Source organism: Hoplias malabaricus, chromosome 18 (genome assembly GCF_029633855.1).
Source record: "Hoplias malabaricus isolate fHopMal1 chromosome 18, fHopMal1.hap1, whole genome shotgun sequence".
Taxonomy (NCBI): domain Eukaryota; kingdom Metazoa; phylum Chordata; class Actinopteri; order Characiformes; family Erythrinidae; genus Hoplias; species Hoplias malabaricus.
This window is the reverse complement of record NC_089817.1, coordinates 8,131,802-8,151,746: the sequence shown is the minus strand read 5'-3', so window position 1 is coordinate 8,151,746 and position 19,945 is coordinate 8,131,802. Positions and strand designations below refer to the sequence as shown.

General features: G+C 42.4%; 2 protein-coding genes across 4 annotated transcripts; one reads left to right on the top strand and one right to left on the bottom strand.

Moving 5' to 3' along the window:
• Positions 1–1,288: 1,288 nt before the first annotated feature.
• On the bottom strand, positions 1,289–3,273 carry si:busm1-57f23.1 (uncharacterized protein LOC368621 homolog). The gene is made up of 4 exons (XM_066650777.1): positions 3,070–3,273; positions 2,105–2,256; positions 1,538–1,639; positions 1,289–1,425 (listed from the first exon to the last, which is right to left on the bottom strand). Exons 1-4 carry the CDS (start codon positions 3,161–3,163, stop codon positions 1,345–1,347), a joined length of 429 nt encoding a protein of 142 aa, XP_066506874.1. The 5' UTR covers positions 3,164–3,273; the 3' UTR covers positions 1,289–1,344.
• Positions 3,274–6,893: 3,620 nt separating this feature from the next.
• tmem267 (transmembrane protein 267) lies at positions 6,894–19,711 on the top strand. Of its 3 annotated transcripts, XM_066650293.1 has the most exons (5): positions 6,997–7,031; positions 9,129–9,269; positions 10,038–10,447; positions 13,396–13,619; positions 14,072–19,711. In XM_066650293.1, coding segments are annotated over exons 3-5 (597 nt in total). In that variant the 5' UTR covers positions 6,997–7,031; positions 9,129–9,269; positions 10,038–10,075; the 3' UTR covers positions 14,073–19,711. The 3 variants fall into 3 exon arrangements, with proteins under 3 accessions (XP_066506389.1, XP_066506390.1, XP_066506388.1); XM_066650291.1 differs by having other exon boundaries at positions 13,396–19,711; XM_066650292.1 differs by lacking the exon at positions 9,129–9,269 and having other exon boundaries at positions 6,894–7,031; positions 13,396–19,711.
• Positions 19,712–19,945: the final 234 nt, after the last annotated feature.

Below are 19,945 nucleotides of genomic sequence, written 5' to 3'. Positions count from 1 at the left end.
GACACTAAGAATATTTTATAGAGTTGCATCGAGTTTTAGAGAGTTGTAACTGTACTGTTTTAATTTAAATATTGTAAATCGAACGTTTCTGTGATTGTAATGAATTACCAACATGTGTTGTATTAAACACTGGGTTCTGACAGTGCTGTAAAATGATGTAAGACGAGGAAAGAAAGTTTGAATCCCAGCCTGAAACAGAACTAAAGAAAGTGTTGCTTGGAAACGATTGGAAAAAAACAGTGTCATGGCTGTAAATGACTAATGGGGGTCCAGCTGGTGCGTCACCACAACACTTTGGCAGTTATACTCCCTGTCTGCTCCAGTACACAAAAGCCAGATTTCTCTGAAAGGCCTTTCATCATCATTACTCTACACAGAATTTTCCAGCTGAACTAAAGCTATAATCACCAATGCTTTGAGCCGTTTACTCCCATGTCCACGTATAGTTGGATGCTTAAAAATAACAACACAGTCGAAAGGCATCTGTCTTTTATTTTTCATAATTTACAAATTCATTTCCAGATCTTACAAAATGTAGCTGTTACCATTTGTTGCAGTTTAGTAGTACCAAAATATCATTTCCCTTCCAGAGGGAGACATTTGGATTCAGTACATCGATAAAGTCTCAAGAAAATCACTCCTTGAAACAGTTAAACATCATCTAAGCGAGAGGAGGTTCCTCCACTCCAGCTGTTACACATTTAAAAAACCCTTTATAATGGGTCTGTCTACAGTACTGTGCAAAAGTCAGACTGCCGTCCAGTCATAATGACTGTTAATATGACCGTCAGAGAAGCAGCGCGCTCAGTCTTAGAAGTTGGTTGCATGTTCTGCTTCTCGTGATCTAAATAATCCCAGACACTCTCAGCGATGTTGAGGGATAGGCCTTAGGGTGTCCGTCCATTTGGGTGAGAAGATCTGTCTGTTCCCTTTTCTCTACAGTCGCAGCACACCTTTTCCGACCCCGGTGTAGAGTTGTTTTTTCACAGTGGAAGGATGGACAAAAACACTGGTGGATTATTTTGTATCTAAACATAGTGCAGCTGTCTCTCAGAGCTTTGTCTGATGGCGAACAGTTTTGGTGCTCCAGGTGTCATATTGCTGGTAGGAAATCCATGTTCTTTAGATTTTTATATATAATTTTAAAATAAATATCATTTTTATAATTTACATATAACTCCAGTGCTGGAAACAACAGATTGTCTTCAGAAATGTCTCATAAAAGTACTACCCTATAGGCATTTGAACTGAAAATTAAATAAATGAAGTGTCCTCTCTGACTTTTGCACAATATTATAGCTATGTACACTCTGTTTACACTCAGCCACACATTTAACAACAGGATCATTGATTGCAGGAGACCGTTTTCACAACGTACTGATCGCTCCTTGGGTTGTATTCAACCTCAAAGTCACACTTCAGGCGCTAAAGAGGATAAGAGAAGGTTCGGAAATGTTAAAAAGATGTGACTGACATCAGACTATGAATAGAAAATAACGCAAAACAGAAATGATGAGGGTGAGGATTAGAAAAATACCTTTTTTCCCAATTCACAGGATTCTATATTCGCTGGCTCCGTCTTCAGACACTTTGTTTTGGCAATGGTTGCTTCAATCTTGAAGTTTACCATGTTGGTGATCTGCAGGCACAAAGAGACAGGACGGTAAATGGCCACAGTATGGACATGTATATTTTATAGTTAATTTTTTCCTTATTTATAGTGTAACAAATGGAAAAAAGGGGTAACAGAGTACTCTGATGACAACAAATAAACCTACTTTACCATTACACAAATTCCCTGTATATAATATCGATAAAGAGTAATGTGGTAAATCAAAACTGTATTTTTATAGGGACTACTTTGCACTTTCCACCAGGATGATGCAACTGCAGCCAATCAGAACCAGCGTGCTCACCACACTTCAGCTACACCACACCCTGAGGGCTGGTCCATCGCAGAGCATCGTGCACTCACACAGACAGTCACTGGATATTTCCCCACAGTCAATACACCTACTAACAGGGTTTAGGGTGGTGCGAGTAAACCAGAGCACCTGGAGGATACCCACACAGACACAGAGAGAACACACCAAGCTCTTTCTACCTGTGTTTTTGCGGACGTGACGTCCATGAGCTTGAAGTATTTCTTGGCCTTAGATTTCATGTTAAATTTCTCCACTGCTTTTTTAGCAGCTTCTTGGACATCTGTTCTTTCAGGGTGAGCTTCGGTCCAGCCCCCCAGGGGTTCTACATTTCCTGGCAGAGCAACAGGACAGAACACACAGGTCAGGGGTCAGAAAAGACAGCTTTAAATGATATAACACATCAATAACAACAGGTCATCTTCAACAGACACTTAAATCTTTCCTTCGGGATGTAGACACTAATTGTTCCTTTTTTTCTCATCCCTCTGATCTCTTTGAAATCTACCCTGTTTGTTTACATCAGATCTGTGTCATCACAGACAGTGATGACAGTAAGCTAAAGAAATTCACCATTCTTCTGAGTTCAAATGATGAATATCAATAAGAATGGACAAAAATGGAGATACGTATTGAATTGGACAGACGAATTTCCAAATGTTACAATGTTATACAGGTGTAACTCATGAAATTGGTTCAAAAGTTGATATATTTTACTTTACATAAGAGTTTTAAGATAATATCAATCAAGATGTTTTAATAAAATAAATATTACAATGGTTAATTATAGATGTGTTATACATAAAATATCAACACTGAAACACACAGGTCCCTAGTCTTATATAGGTGTTATATGAATGTTTCTATATTTATTAAATATTGTTGCTGTCAGAATAAACCCGAGCGTCTCTAAAGAACAACTTCATAAAAAAGAGAAATGTATCCTCAGGTTTTCACAGAAGCACATAGAACACGATTATATTTTAAAGTCACTTAAGTCTGGCAGCACTTGTATCTTATACACGTATCACTACATGGACAGTGTCGTAATGTCAGAATGGCAATAAATTGAACATAAAGATTGGGATGAGTGCTGTCTTTAACAAAAACAATATAGTTCACTAAATATATTATAAACTCTACTCACTTGCTATAACGGGTTCCTCTTCCACAGGCTGTTGCGCTTGGTTCATCTGGACCATAGACAGGAAACCAAACAGCAGGATTAGGTACAGACCCATGATTCCAGCAGTGTGTCTCTGAGGCAGGAGCAAGAGAGAGAGTGTGACACAGAAATGAAAAAGAGAGCGTGAGGGAGTTCTTTTAGCTGGAGAATGTAAAGCCAGGCTGATAGCTCACACCCTTCCTGGCAGGGTGGGTGGAGTGTTTTAGCTTTATAGAACGCCAGACTCTGTGTGTGTGTGTGTGTGTGTGTGTGTGTGGGTCTGAGCACAAGAAAAAGAAAATGTTAATCTTGTAACTGCCTTAAGCCTGTGGCCTGACGTCCACACGCAGACAGCTTTGTTGATTTGTGTGAAGCCTAGCTGCTGTTAAACACAGGTGAAGGGGAGAGAACTCTATGGGGTTCTTAGCACGAATGACAAGTCACTTGGACATTTTTGTCCAATCTAGATTAAACACAGCCATGTAAACCAACATAGGAACCTGTACATACCCTACATATCAACAGACACCATATGGTCTTTTTTAAATTATAAATAATGGTGAAAATAATTCAACGAAACCTGCGTCCAACCTCTTTCCCCCAAAGCTCTGTGGTCAGCTAACATCACCCTGACATTTCTGATGACCTGTTTGCAAGAATACTTTAATGACTCATGCAAATCTAGCTGCCTTTCACACAGACCACGTTCAAACACAATGTGGAATGTGCTGCGCAGTGACACACCTCCGCTGTAAACAAAAAGCACTGGCAGAACAAGCATGAGGATGATCACACAAAGACTGAGCCGTGCTGACACACCACAACGTCAGCTGCAGGGCACTGCCCTCAGTCAGAGTTATCTAATGCTTCACAAATATCTAAATCGACAGTCAGAGCTCTCCCACCCAGCAGTTTATATTCAGTAACTTGTTTACACATCGGAGATTAAAGACCACCTCTTCACTGTGGGCATGTGTGGTCTAAATCAGAACCGTTTCATTTCATTAGGTACAGAGTAGAAAGGGTGATCATTGCGTAATTACAACGAATCGACAGTTCCTGCTCAAGGAAACCTTCAATTTATATATGATTTAATAACAAACACAGGGCGGCACGGTGGTGCAGCAGGTAGTGTCGCAGTCACACAGCTCCAGGGACCTGGAGGTTGTGGGTTTGAGTCCCGCTCCGGGTGACTGTCTGTGAGGAGTTGGTGTGTTCTACCTGTGTCTGTGTGGGTTTCCTCCAGGTGGCTGTCTGTGAGGAGTGTGGTGTGTTCTCCCTGTGTCTGCGTGGGATTCATCCGGGTGACTGCCTGTGAGGAGTGTGATGTGTTCTCCCTGTGTCTGCGTGGGTTTCCTCCGGGTGACTGTCTGTGAGGAGTGTGGTGTGTTCTCCCTGTGTCTGCGTGGGATTCCTCCGGGTGACTGCCTGTGAGGAGTGTGGTGTGTTCTCCCTGTGTCTGCGTGGGATTCCTCCGGGTGACTGCCTGTGAGGAGTGTGATGTGTTCTCCCTGTGTCTGCGTGGGTTTCCTCCGGGTGACTGTCTGTGAGGAGTGTGGTGTGTTCTCTCTGTGTCTGCGTGGGTTTCCTCCGGGTGGCTGTCTGTGAGGAGTTGGTGTGTTCTCCCTGTGTCTGCATGGGTGTCCTCCGTGTGACTGTCTGTGAGGAGTGTGGTGTGTTCTCCCTGTGTCTGCGTGGGTTTCCTCTGGGTGCTCCAGTTTCCTCCCACAGTCCAAAAACACACATTGGTAGGTGGATTGGTGACTCAAAAGTGTCCAAAGGTGTGAGTGTGTGTTGCCCTGTGAAGGACTGGCGCCCCCTCCAGGGTGTGTTCCCACCTTGCGCCCAATGATTCCAGGTAGGCTCTGGACCCACCGCGACCCTGAATTGGATAAGCGCTTACAGATAAAGAATGAATGAATAACAAACACAACCTAAAGTGAGTCACCGTATACTCACACCACTGCCTGAGCTGTCATATTAATTACTGTAAAATGTGATTTCAACAAGCGTTGTTTATTTATTAATACATCGTCTATAACCAATTCATCAGAGTGGTGGTGGGTCTGAAGTTTCCCAAGAGTCATTAGGTGCAAGGCAGGTACTCACCCTGGACCGGCGCCATCCATCAAGGCAGAAGAAGACCAGAGCATCTAGAGGAAACCCATGCAGACACCGTGAGAACACATAACTCAAACTGTTATAATACTTTCTTTCAGAGCATTTATTTTCTAGCGGTTCGTGCTGCATTAAGTTGTTGTTTTGAATTTATCCAGATGAGCTATTTTTCAATTCCATTAGTGAGCCTCGGACGCACATGCCCCTGTCATAAATTCACCGGCTGTAACCACTGCATTCTGAGATCAAGAGCTGACTGTTTACCTGCTGCCGAATATATCCCACACGTTCACATGTGCTGCTGTAACTTCACCAGTCAGTGGTCTTAACCTTGTGGCTGATTGGCGTATATTATAAATCAATCAATATGACTGTTGTTTCTGCCATTTTAAGATTAACCCTTTTAGTTACGTCTTCTTGTAACTTTAAAAGTGTTTTTCAGAAGAATGGCTGTGGATAGAGTAGTTTAATCCAGGTTTAATCCGTGTCCTGAAATCTGGCCTAAAGACTGCCTGAGGACATCAAGCCCTGGAGTTGCTTGAGGGAAAAAAAAAAAAAAAAAACTTGCAACACACTCCTGGCTTAGGAGATTTATTTTGGCCTAAGTTACAGAAACCAGTCTCTGTTGCTGAAACTTTGGTCACTAGTGCCTTGTTTGTCGTCAGTGTTGAGGGAGTGTTACAGGCTCCACTGATCCTATATCCACTGACTGGACTGAGAGATCGGACAAGATGAGGTGATCTCTAAAGCTTACCCCGAGGCTCTTGCACTGAAATGACCTGACTATCCTGATGGCTTGCCTGAGCACTGAAACGAACTCTTCAATAACACCTTAGCCAGTGTATCTTCTTTGGGTTTCCCCCGTTGCTACACAAGGCTGTTTATTTATTACGCCTGTTAAAGCAGAAACTAAAACATATATATACTGGGTTGGGGTGGTACAGTGGCTTGAAATGTGTACAAAGTACCATAGAAATGAGCTCAGATTATTTACAGTAACCCACTCATTCCAGTTTAGTTATCAGTTCAGTTTGCTTTATGGAACCTTCAGCCAGCAGATGGCAGCACTCTTTGTTTATTTGACTATATTTGGCCACAGAAGTGAAGTAGCATCGGTGCCACACAGCTCCAGAGTCCTGGGGTCCTGGGTTCAATCCTTTATTCTATTCATTTCCTGTGCGGAGTTCTGCTGTGTTCTCTGTGTATCTGTGGGGTTTCCTCCAGATGATTCCTTGCCCAGTCCAACACATACAGGCTACTAGTGCACTGGCTGCGTGAACACGCCCACAGATTGAGTGTGTGGTGGACTGCTATTGTGTCCAGACTGTGCTCCTGCTCTGGACTCATCTCAACCTTGCACAGCATCATACAATCATAAATATGAGCACCGACTCAGGACCCCAGGCCTTGAGCTGTGTGGCAGTGACGCTCCATGTTATGACACTCATATGCCCAGTGTGACAAAAGTACACATTTAGAACTGTATGTACAGAGGCCCAACACACTTGCCTTTGTCTAATATTATGGAGGAGGCTGTAGCACATGAATCACAAACCAGGTAAAATAATACAGCAAAGAATAAAGAGGGAGAAATAAAGAAGCGACATATAGCGTTAAATTAATTCTGACTCATATCTACAGGCGCATGTCAGCTGTACCCAAAGAATAAGGATCTACCCCATTGATCTAATTAATGGGCGAAGGCGTGTGATTGACAAGCTCTCGAACCAATGGGAGGAGCGCTCTGTGTCTAAGCTCCGCCCCCCTCCTCCGCGCTCTTTAGGATCCAGTAGTGCTGCTGGAGTCGGAGCAGAGGAGAGGATGTTGTGAGTAAAACATTTATTACGTCCTGTTATTTAACTGAAGATTTGGAGCGTTATATTTTACCCGTTTAAAGAAGTTGGTGACGTGTTAGAAGCAGTAAAGCAGTGCGTGTTTACCGGCGAATAGCTTAGTGTTAGCATGTTAGCATTGTAGAGAATAAACAGCTGTGTGTTTAGCTGCTAGCTTCTGTAACAAACGATATCCACCGCTGTGACGGACAAACGGGGAATAAATGGACAACGGAGTTCAATTAATTTGTGTGATTTAAGGCGTATTTCACCTTTAATTAACGTGAGAAGGGAAATTCGAGTTGGAATATAGTATCACTCCAATAGAAGCTAGTTTCATCCCCATCATTAAAGAGTCCTTTGAGGTAGGGATAAGGTGTATTAGAAGAACAGAGCAAGAAAAATGCCCTAAAATGAGAATATCGCCCACTAATTTAGTTCTTTCAGCTGTTGTGGATGTTTGGCTTCGGACTTAAAGGTGCAATATGCGATATTATTTCATTTTCTCTATTTACATATGAGTGGTAGACAATGATAGACATGTTTAAAAATAACAATAATATTAATACAAGTTAGTTCTGTGCCTGAGAAAACTTAAAATACGGCACTCCGGGTTTTAGTGGCTGTCTTTGTTGTTGTGGTTTTTCTGCTTGGCCTCTGGAGGTCACTGTTTCTAACGAACTAGTGGATTCAGGATTCAGGCTGCCCAGCCTCTGGCAGCTAGGTGGGTGAAATACAAGTTTCTACTCTGGACTCAGATGGTAATCTGCAAGACCCCGGTCTTTGTAAAATGTGTAAAAAGTCTGTGTCTAAAAACTTGTTGTCTTTTAGATGTGAGTGGGTGTCAGACATATTAGTACAGGGGGTCCTCGACTTATGACGTTGGTCCGTTCCTACGTCGCGTCGTAAACCGATGTTTGGTGTAAGTCGGAACATACGTACATACTGTCGTAAATAACATACTGTACGCACTTATCCTATCCTCACACCTATCCTCCTCGGTCCCGAGCCGCGTAACCGTGTATTCTTCTGCTGCGCACAACAAACACGAAGTTCACGTTATGACGTTTATGACGCAAAACCACTTCAGTCGAAACAAGACTTTATACAGTAAATAGGAGATGTGTCGTAACCACGAAACATCGTAACTCCGAACTGACGTAACCCGAGGACCTCCTGTATTTTAAAACTATTTTAAGGGTGTTTTTAAATTATTGTATTGTATGGTTAGCATTACTCTCTCTCTCTCTCTCTATTTATTTATTTTAATTTATATAAGATATATTTGGACATGCGGCACGGTGGTGCAGCAGGTTAGTGTTGCAGTCACACCCCACTCCGGGTGACTGTCTGTGAGGAGTTGGTGTGTTCTCCCTGTGTCCGCGTGGGTTTCCTCCGGGTGCTCCGGTTTCCTCCCACAGTCCAAAAACACACGTTGGTAGGTGGATTGGCGACTCAAAAAGTGTCCATAAGTGTGAGTGTGTGAGTGAATGTGTGAGTGTGTGTTGCCCTGTGAAGGACTGGCGTCCCCTCCAGGGTGTATTCCCACCTTGCGCCCAATGATTCCAGGTAGGCTCTGGACCCACCGTGACCCTGAACTGGATAAGGGTTACAGATAATGAATGAATGAATGAATATTTGGACATTTGACTGCCAAAATACACCTTCATTTTAGCATCCTTAACAGAAAAGAGGCTACAGGATTATCATATGATTTTGATATTGATGGTAGGTTTGTATTCAGATCTTAGATAAGCCTACACTTTGGCAGGCAGATGATTTAGCTATTTTTAAAGCGCAACGCCAGCACCCTCATCATTTTCTGCATCATTGCACATACAGCGTTCACACATCCTCACATCTCATCTGTAGGCTTTTAGGTTTTGTTTGTCACTTCCTCTGCGTTCAGTGGACCTTATCCACCCTAGATCTTCGGTGTATACGTTATGGACTGGTTTCCCAATCTATAGCTTGTACTATATGTGAGTTTTAATGGCTAAAAGATACGGTGCTGCAGTTTAGTCCTGGTCTAGGCTTAATCCCTGTCCAGATCACCATCAGTGTTCTAAGACTAAATGTTCCCCTGGACAGATAAGCTCTGGATAGTATGCCTGTGGAAGACACAGAAAAGAGAAAATAGAGTCCTCCCCTGCCGTGATTCACAAGGCTCTGGAGTATGCAGCTGCTGTGTGTGACTCCTTCAGTCGTGGGCTGTGGAGTTCTCTCGATCTGGTAAATACACTTGGGGGTGTATTTTTTTTATTATTTTTTTTTTTAAGAGGATGATCTCAGTCTGCAGCTGAACTGTGAGCTATTAAGCTTACTTTAAGTGTTAGGGAGTCCATCCTGACAGCACGGTGGCACAGCAGGTAGTGTCGCAGTCACACAGCTCCAGGAATGTGGGGTTGGTGTGTTCTCCCTGTGTCTGCGTGGGTGTCCAAAAACACATTGGTAGGTGGATTGGCAAGTCAAAAAGTGTCCGTAGGTGTGACTGAATGTGTGTCACCCTGTGAAGGACCGGCGCCCCCTCCAGGGTGTGTTCTTGCCTTGTCCCCAATGATTCTGGGTAGGTCCTGGACAAGTTCTGGGCGATATGAGTGCAAATCAATGATAATTTAATCATCATTAATTAAATTAAATTAATTTGTGATTAATTGCCCAGCCCAACTCTGACCCTGATAAACGGTTACAGACAATGAATGAATGAGTCCGTCCTGATTCAGTTCCATTAATATGTTGAGGTTTTCAATAGAGGTTGGGAAAATAATGATAGTGATCCAGTCCTTTAACAACGCTCCCCTGAAATAGCACTCACACACACTCTGTGATGTAATGATGTTATCATTGGGGTAGTAGAGTGTTTGAGCATGATTTTAGATGCCCATCTTAAGTGAAATCAATACAGTTGATTTACCAATTTCCAGGTAAACCCCAGGTCATAATCTATTTATAGATTTACCAGTTCTCTGTTTTTAATTTTCTTTGCTCGCTCTCCATCAGAAGCAGCTGCTGACCTCCATCTGTGGTAGGAGCCAGCAATGCGGGGTTTCCACTCCAAGCTGGGCGCGTCGTCGTTAGGCATGGCCGTGCCTCTGAACCTGGCTGTGGAGACGGAAAAAGCACAGGCTCTGCTCCAGACGTTCAGCACAGCCTCCCTGCTGGCCAGTGCAGGTCTTGGAGCGTTCTGCTTCCTGGCTGACCACATCCTAACCTCCCCCTTCATCCAGCACCATGTGTGGCTCAGGGCTGTGCTGGACAACTCCGTGCACGGTGTGATCGGACTGTGGTCCTGGGCCATCGTCATTGGGCTGAGGAAGAAGAGTGACTTCTATGAAGTTGTCTTGGCCGGCTTTCTCGCCTCTATCATCGACCTAGATCACTTCTACATGGCCGGATCCCTGTCTCTTAAAGTAGGTCCTTTTATTTTCGGTCATAGGGTGATGAATGCGTTGGAGCAGGTGTTCTGAATTGGTGTGTACACTGTTCGAGTGGAGTTTTAGTTTCAGGAAGTTTATATTCATCTGATATTGTGCTGTCAACATTCCCATGTTCATAATAAGAACTCTGGGTTTAGAAAAGTGTGGCCATGTCTGTTGTAATAATATATGCAGTGTTAAAGTTTAACCCTAGCTTTCAGTCATTAACAATACCACTCTGTGCTTCCCTACTCTTGGAAAAGGGACAAAGGAAATCATCATTAAGTCCCTTAGTAAATGGGCATGCTGTCACATTGACTAGATGCTCTGCCATTCAAAGCAGATGAGGGTGAAGGTGTGACAGGCCAAAACAAAGCCCTTGGAAATGTGTTAGCATTCAGAAATGTGGTTTGCAGACAGTTAATTATGTGTAGTCTCAAAGATGTAAGCCTACTTTTCCTTTATAATGGAACTGCAGATAATGTCAGTAGGTCTATGGAAGCAAGGCTTAATCTAATCCCCTTCATTGCTTTGTGACTAACAGTGAAGGAAGGACGTGATCAATAATTCCTCTCATTTGCAAGACATTTAAAATCAATCTGCATTCAGTAACTGATTGCTTTAACACTTTAGCACCAGTCTACCTCTGTGCCATTTGAGTTAACTTTTGTAGATTTAGAGTGAATCCCAGTACTTAATTGTACGCCTAACCCTTGTGTTCAAGTGTTAATCTTCTCCTGGAAATGAGATACAGTTCCAGTGTTTACAGTCAGAGCCTGATAAGTTATTAGCACACAAAAAGAGCAGCGCTTCAGCTGACCTCTGCTGCAGTATCAGAGAAGTGCTGCTGGACTTTAACACTTTAAAACTGAGGACATCATATGCCTTTAGAAGGATTCAACAATCCTGTGGTATCACCCACTTCTGACTCTGATATGAAGCTGAAATCAGCAGCTAATACTGTGCCTTTCTATTCTAAACTTCCAGTTCCACCTTAAATGTTGGAGTAGCCACAGGTGAATGTCATTTTTTCACCATTTAACGTGGCACTGGAAGTTTACAAGCTAAAGTACCCAGATATTGGTATATTACTAGTGATGTTTAAAGGCTAAGCACCAGCTCTATGAAAGTGTCAAACAAATAAATACAGTGGAATTTGAGTTCCTAACTTGTGTTTATTGATAGTCAGAAAACATGTTATTTCTTACTAATTCAAGGAATAAGGTTTAAAAAACCGGTGTTCGGAAAACTCTAATAGGCGTCTTGCCTGTGACGTAGATGGTGGACAACAACTCTAGAAGTTGCACTTAATTTAATGCAAAATGACGAAAATGTGTGATGTTTTTCGCTCCAATCATTCAATTTACAGTGGGACATCTGTGCACAAATGGCCCAAAGATCCCAAAATATCCAGAAAATGGACTAAATTTGTCCACTTTAAACGGACACTTTGGAAAGGACCATCCGCTCACTCCGTTATCTGTAGCTCATTTCACTGGCGCTTATCCAACAATATGGGCATGTAAGGACACCAACGAAAGGTGTTCAAGAGCCTCTGTAACATGGAGGTAAACAGGGTAAGGACACTTACTTCGCCTGTTTTAGTTGGTGTTAGTTAACGTTAGCTTGACTCGCTAAACTCGGTGGCTCAGATTATACTCGGCTACGTAGCTGCATTACGGAGGTTTATAGTGTCGGATGAATTCGAGTTCGACTTCGATCACATTTACAAGAATAACGGTACCTCTACATTTGAGTTTAGCTTATTGCTAGGCTATTGTCATGAATAATGTTGGTTATTTAGCTAGATACTGTCATAACAGTCAGTCATAACGGTGTTTTACCGCGGCGTTGTTCAGCTGTTGTCCACCAGTGACGTCACGGTCGCGTTCAAGAATTTCCGTAGCGAGCTCGGGTTTTTCCGTCAATTTAATAAAATTGTCAGTTTTAAAGCAAATTAAGCTGCTATTTTCATTTTAATCCATACTTATATATGTCAGTAACTAAAATAATGTGAAATATTCATGGAGGTCCATTAAGTGGTGCTTAGCCTGTAATGATTTTTATGAAGTAAAGAGACATAATGCATCACAACTACATTAAACTAATAATACACTCATTATCACAGTTTATTAAAGGGGAAATTTCTAACATTTCTTTGGTCGCTTGCTTTTTCTGACTGCCATCTTGCCACTGATACACTAGGTCTCCGTTGTTTAAAGTGTGCCCCAGAAAAAATGGCATTTTTAAGTGGTATATAACACTACCCCTCTTTCCCAAAACCAGTATTAACAAGTATACTCTTTACTATTATATGACTGCAGATAAAGATTCTGTACAGCCACTGTGAATGAAAAGTGGCCATTTTGCCTAAATCTGACACTGTTGCATTACGAAAGCTCCAGAATTGTGTCCCTGCTTTGCTGATGATTTCAGGTTGGCTCTGAGCACATCACGACCCTGATCAGAATGAAGCGCTTACAGAAGATGAATGCATGATTGAACAATGATGTCTTCCTTGAATACGTAATGAATGAATTATAAGACGAGAGCAGGAAAGCAATAACCAAAAGCCAGGATGAGTCTTTCTGGCCTGCTGGTGATCAGTCATCATTACCTCATTCCTAATCCAAGCCAGCAGCATTGCTTGGGGTGAATTTGATTAGGGCAGTAATTGGAAGACACAGAACATGTGCAGCGCTGGACGCCCGTATCTCTGGAGCTGAGCACCACAATGTCCTTTGTGCCAGTGGTTGTTATAATGTAGTGGGTAACTGCTGGTGTATGCACAGAAGACTGGGGTTTGATTCCCAGGCTAGTTAACCACACCAGGCCAAATCAGTGAGTCCTTGTTGTAGACTCAACACTGTAAGTCACTTTCATCTGTAACATGCTTAGGACTGCTCTGTATAACTGCATTTTTTTCATTTTCTCATGATCAGGCTGCTCTGAGTCTGCCGCAGCGACCTCCACTGCACTGTTCCACGCTGATCCCTGCGTTCTGCTTCTCTCTGAAGCTGCTGATGTGGGCCTGCCGTCTGAAGGACTCGTGGTGTTCTTTGCCCTGGATGCTCTTCATTTCGCTGGCGTCTCACCACATCCGGGACGGCGTTCGCCACGGCTTGTGGCTCTGTCCCTTCGGCAACACGACGCCCATCTCCTACTGGTTGTACCTCACCATCACTGCCACCCTGCCACACCTCTGCTCTGTGCTTATGTATCTCACAGGCACCAGAGACATGATCTCCACCAAACACGGCGTGGCCATCGACGTCTAAAGCGGCGCTTTTTTAATGTTATTGGGCTTGTGCGACGTGTTTGGGTTCTTTTTCTTATCACCTTCCCCAAGGACACTTTCCGAACTGGAGTAGTCTGTGCCTGCTGACACTAGTGTGGCTTTCTTAGTTCCCTTTTCAATTCAGCCATGCCTCACTACTTCAGTTAGCCCCCTGTGTGTATGGTCATTTTAACTGTATGATCAGGTTTATTGACTTCCCTGACTGGACTTTGTGTAATTAGTTTATTTATAATTGTAAGAAAGACTGCCTTGTGGTTGCATTAAGCCTTTTAATGCGTCTTACACTTGATGTGATGGTTTTGTCAAATCATTTTTTTCAGATGGGTCTGTGTTGGCCAGCACTCGCTTCAACAGAGAGATCTCATTCACTCAGAACATACAGACAACCTGGGCTACAGGTCCACTGTTACCAAAGTCCAGAGATGCTGTGCTAGGAATCACTGAGGTCTGCCACATCAGACACCAATACCCACTGGCAGCTTGGCTATCTGTGTTCAGTCAGTGTGGCATTCTGCTCATTATTATATTCTGGAGAGCTCAGGGCACTCACTAATTTAGCTTAGACCTGTGAGACACGCCTTAGTGGATTTGCTAGTGAATATTTCCATGTTGCTTACTTTAGCTTACTATAAATAGGGTCTAATGTTTGATTCTGTTCAATTTGTCTCTGATTTTGTAGGAAACATTTCAGAATTTGACATTTCTCAGAAGCAATTGAAACAAAATTGAGGGTAGTACGATGCTATCAGATGTTTGTGGTGATTGACAGATGACTCGGTGACAGTGCCTCAAAGGCAAACATTGGGAAAGAGAATTATCTTGCTATAAATATGATAAACTATTTAAAATCATTATTTCCCCAGTTAAATCAGTGGTTTAGTGTCAATTTAGTGGCTTTTTCAACATTCTCTGTTCATCTTAAGTTGATAGAAACGATAAAAACAGTATAAATCCGTACTTTTCCAGATGGACAACAAGCTGAAATCCAGAACATCGCTGTGATGTTTTTAATTTTTATTAATGAAGTTTGTTTATAACATTGTTGTATAAACAAGGGTGTACTTATGGTTATTTCTCCAGCAGGGGGAGCCTTTAGCCAAGAAGAAACCAACCAGACGTAACTGACATAGCCCTGTGTTTGCAGCTGTTAATTTCAGACATTCTCAGCGTCGTGTTAATGATTTACAGTTTTAAAAACACATCTGTACGAAAGACACTATAAAATCAGTGCTATAAGTTAGGTCTTTAGGTCCTTTATTTAGACACAGCCTATTGCCTGTAATAACTCTATTCGGTTTGACTTTTAATTCCTTAATTACTCGTAGATACAGTCGTAGTTCTCGTTTGTTTGTGAAGCTCGTGTGAGAAGAGTGACGTACGCTGTCGGTGTGTGATCGTGTTCTGTAAAGTGTGTGTCAGAATGTGAAAGTAATTGGCAAAGGTCTGTTTGCTGTTTAGGTTTCCAGGAAAGGGGAGATTATTATCAGCTGACTGGGGGGAAAAAGGCCCTGATGTGATTGTCTTTCTGAACAAAATGTAGGTAAATGAGCAGAGATTACACTGTTACACTGTAAGCGTCGCACAGTGACATTGTTTCTGTTGTGTCACCATTGTGCTCTCGCTTGGATTTTAAATGAGAACATGATTATGAGGTTTATATACACAAATATTTACACACACACACACACAGTTTTAAAGGCTGCGTATCCTGTGTAACCCACAAACCTTCTGTAATGGACTTGAAGGCCCACTCATAACTGCTTTAGCGGTACGTTTCAGCACTTTGAACGTTTTCAACGTTCAAAGTGCTGTGGCGTTTGATTGTATCAGAGCCGTCACGATCTTTTCACTTCTGAATTCGTCCGTCCGTACGGCTTCCTTCCAGAAGTGTTCTGGTCTTTTATGTCTTTTTAGGGAACTGTATCACGTGCCAGATGTTTATCGGTGGTTTATATCTTGTGGTGAGGCTGGTATGATGGTCTTTGATGAATCGGCGTATGGTTTTACAGCCTCACGGCAGCCTGCTTTGGTATTATTGACACGTCTTTGATCTTCATGTTGAGGGACACCAGTTAAGAGGCTCCAGATGCAGCACAGACGCACAAACCCAAGAAGCAAGTGAGCAGGCACCTGTCCAGTTGCTGTTGGTTCTTTTTGTCCGTTAGGAGGAGTTGCGTGTTGTTGGACAGAAATAGGCTCAAATGTAAGCCGACAGAGTTCTCTGCTCTTTTCATTTCGGAGACGGCGAGTCTCGTGTTGCTCATGTTACATAATCATATGTACATTTATGGCATTTTATCTGTGCTTTTTCAGCTACTCGGAGAATATATACTCACTGCTGCAAATGGGTTTGGGTCCAAACACCTTTACAGTGAGATACCAGTACGTACAGGTTCAGTGCTCGTCACTAAAAAGGAGAGAAATAGAAGATAAACATATCGGGTGGAGGGGATGCAGTACGGCAGTAATGGCTGATTCCTGGAAAGAAAGAAACACAGTTAGACGAGGCTTAGTGGTTTCAGTCCAGTACGAGGAGATGAGATCAGCCTGGACTCGGGGGTTTTGACCGTTCACATCATGGAGCTGGTCTTGACTTGGTTCTTCAGCAAACAGCTGCTGGAAACTGGTGAAGAGGGTGCAGTAACGTGTGAGAGGAGGGGTTGAATGTTTTACAGGTTGTGAAGGAGAACTTGATGCAGTTCGGTTTGAAACGAGTGGACAGCGTGACCAGGGAATTCTTGGAGATGTTTAGATCCTGTTGGAAATCATTAGTTACTGGGATGTACAGCATCTCCAGTCTTGATGGGCTTCAGATTTACACACACACACACACAGAGGGATAACATAAAACCTTGCATCCCCAAAATATTAACCTTAGAGAAGGAGAGGGAAAAAAAAAACTCCCAACGTTTTTAGTAAATTTATACTTTTGGTCAATTCTTCATTAAAACGTTAAAGCTTAATTAATGTGGACGCAGGGCTTTGTCCGAACAGAGAGAGTGTCAAGAAGGTGAAGGATATAACGAGGCAATTATAATACGTCACGTTGTTACTCTTTTTCTAGGCGAAAATATCAACTTATACTGTGACACTGAGGAGGGATTTTAAAGTCCTGGCCTTAGTCAGCGTTCTCAAACATTTGAAACTTGCTCTTATCCGGCTTCCCATTGTGTGCTTATTGTTCTACAGTCACTGTAAATAATAATAATAAAAACACTCAGATCTACATTACATTCCTCTAGGGCCTGGGAACTGCTAATTTAACTCCTTTTTGAAATACGGACGTTACATGTGTATTTTTAAGATGAAACACCTAAGCACCTTTTCAGTCGTCATGAAGAACTGTGTGGTTTTTATTTATTACTTGTGTTTGATTTAGTTTTGATGAACTGGATTGATTCATTGGAAACAAACGAAATGTAAACAACAGGAAGAAAAGCCAGATACATTCGTTATTTTTAATTATTGTTATTTATTTCGTCGAAAGGGGGCGCCAGAAGACTACAACTGAGTGAAACACTGTCCGACTACCCCCTCTTTCACTGTGTTTTTCAGTTTATGGTTACTATGTAATTGATGCTGTACAGATTCACAGATTATGTTGTGTTTTTTCACATTTTCTTAAATTCGTTAATTCACGGTTCAATAATGTAATCACGACTTTTACATTCTTGTTAATAATCATCGAGACTTTGTTCCTTTTGTCACTGTCTGAAGCCACTGTTAATGGAACTCCTCACTAAACTCACTTCTCCTGGTCTTTATCGGGTCTTAGCCTTGAGTTTATACTGAGATGTGTTGTGTTTACACAGCCCTGAGCTCGTCGTCATTAGTGCGTCACCACTGCTTCCAGCAGAGCGCCGAACCGACAACCCCTCGCCCCTGTTGGACTACAGGCTTTACATAGGGTTTTTTTTTTTAATCTCGGTTGTTGCACAACTGCGCAGCTGTTATTTCAGACTGGCCAATGTGCATCATACTGCTGCCATTCAAACGCTTTTGTGCTTGCAGTAAACTGAAAAATAGTTTCACATAAAAATGAAACCAAGCCTTTAAAGGACACTCTGCCGTAATGTCCATTTCTCAATGGCCAGGACCATCACGCAGCAGGCAGGATTTGGGTGGTGGATCATTCTCAACACCGGTGTTGTGATGGTACAAATGGATCAGACACAGCAGTGCTGCTGGAGCTTTTAAACATTGTAGATGTAAGTCCAATACAGTAGCTCATTTGTTGCTGTTGATAGTCAATAGTCAACATACCAAGCTTTACTTCAGCACTGAACTTGTTGTGGAACATCTGAGTGGACATTACCAGAAGGAAGGAGTATTTCCTACAACAATTAATTACAACTTTAATGTGTGGAAATTGAGACTGAGCTTTTTATCCTCTGACTCACTGCGGAGCTGTAAGGATATGAACCCTCTGCAAATTCCAAGCCCAAAGAAACGTTAGTGAAATGTTAGCTTATGCAAATATCAGCAGGGCTGATAAAATCTGCCGTTAAAGGACAAATCCCAGTTCATTTAAATGATTTGGTCCGTACTCGGGTCGGGTAACTGAAATTGTTCCACTCAAATGAGACGTCTGAATTATACTCGTCTACGTTTTTAGCAGTTGTGAGGAAGTCCATTGTTGGAAGAGTTTCCTAGAAACAGAACAACATGAACTTGGACTGCGTTTCCTTGTTTTGGCACTGCTCCACATTCCCCTCTCTCTTGGGGCAGGAAAGAACACGAGGCCTTTTAGAGGAAGGACTGACCAGCACAGAGCCCTGTCCCATTACTTCTTCATTAGTCTGGCATGAGTGCCCTGCTCACTCTGGCTTTTAATACTGGAGGGCGTACGTGAAATTTATTTCAGATGTATTTTAAGTGCTATTTAGTTCATATTAATGATAATGTAGACTTATAAAGTTAAAGGAGTTAGGAGCATGTCTCAATTTATTTCAAGTGTGATTTCTTAAATGGTGCACTTCCAAGGGTACCTTAGGGCTTAGGGCAAGAATTGGAACAGGGCATGAACCTGGGGCTCCTTTAACTCAAATCTAAACTGCAGCACCCACCTCCTCAGTTCATCATTTTCAAATGCAGGACCCTCAAAACCATTTCTGCTCAATCTTGACAATTAAAAAAAAAAGATTAATGGTGTTCGTATAATACTGCCATCGCTGGAAGAGTTCTCTCCCCACTTTTCTGGGCCATTTAAAAACAGTTTGACACCAATCAGCCAAATTATTCAGAAGACCTTATGTCTGCACTCAATGGCCATTCCCTCAGCGCCACTGACCATACAGGAGCATTTTATAGTTCAACAATTACAGACTGTAGTCCGTAATCTGTTGCTCTGCATACTCAGGACTCCATTGGACCGCCGCAAAGCACGTTATTTGGGTGAAGAGTTACTGTAGCGGTGGTGTGTTCTACAACAGTGTTCCTACATTTCTCAAACCCTCATCTCTGCTCCAGAAGGTGGACAAAACAAGGTGAATGAGTGGACTCCAGCAGCACTGCTGTGTCTGATCCACTCGTAACAGCACAACACACCACCACCAAATCTGTCTCACTGCAGCACTGCTGTGTCTGATCCACCACCCAAATCATTCCTGCTCTTAACTCTGGAGATCCAGTTGAGTTGGGTCCAAACACTGAAGACTGGGTACTGGTCCAAAACGTATCACAAAATATAATGACAGTCTTTAGGGTGCATTCCCTGAAGAACATTACGGTGTGGGATTTACAGGACCATTTTAGTTTGAAGCACCGCCACATAATTTAAAGCTTTAGCAGTGGAAGTGTTTTCCCTATCGCCGCACAGAGGCACCGTTATCTTTGAATGTGCACATAATTTAACCTTGACACTTCTGTAATGTTTCCTATAAACAGCTGATACGGTTACTAAAGCCGGGCCGAGCTGGTTTCAGAGACGCACTTTCTGTTTCATACTGAGCTGGTCGTTGCTGAATGTCTTTATAATCGTAACCATAAAAAACAGAATTTCAGCAGAACCACAGCTGTGATAAAATAACTTTTATTTCACAAGAATATGAACTGAAGAGTAATAAAACAGCTTATGTCATACACAAAGCAAAATATACTCTACATACATTTATCATGGACTTCTTTGTATTCTCCAACCCCCCTTTAACAGACAACAGTAGCCCAACGTTTACCCACAAGACAACACACACAGT

Coding starts and splice junctions, on each gene's coding strand:
- tmem267 (XM_066650292.1), top strand. CDS start 10,076: ATGCGGGGTTTCCACTCCAAGCTGGGCGCGTCGTCGTTAGGCATGGCC. Junction 10,448..13,395: donor CCGGATCCCTGTCTCTTAAA/GTAGGTCCTTTT, acceptor TCTCATGATCAG/GCTGCTCTGAGTCTGCCGCA.
- si:busm1-57f23.1 (XM_066650777.1), bottom strand. CDS start 3,163: ATGGGTCTGTACCTAATCCTGCTGTTTGGTTTCCTGTCTATGGTCCAG. Junction 2,257..3,069: donor AGAGGAACCCGTTATAGCAA/GTGAGTAGAGTT, acceptor TTGCTCTGCCAG/GAAATGTAGAACCCCTGGGG. Junction 1,426..1,537: donor CCTGTGAATTGGGAAAAAAG/GTATTTTTCTAA, acceptor TATCCTCTTTAG/CGCCTGAAGTGTGACTTTGA.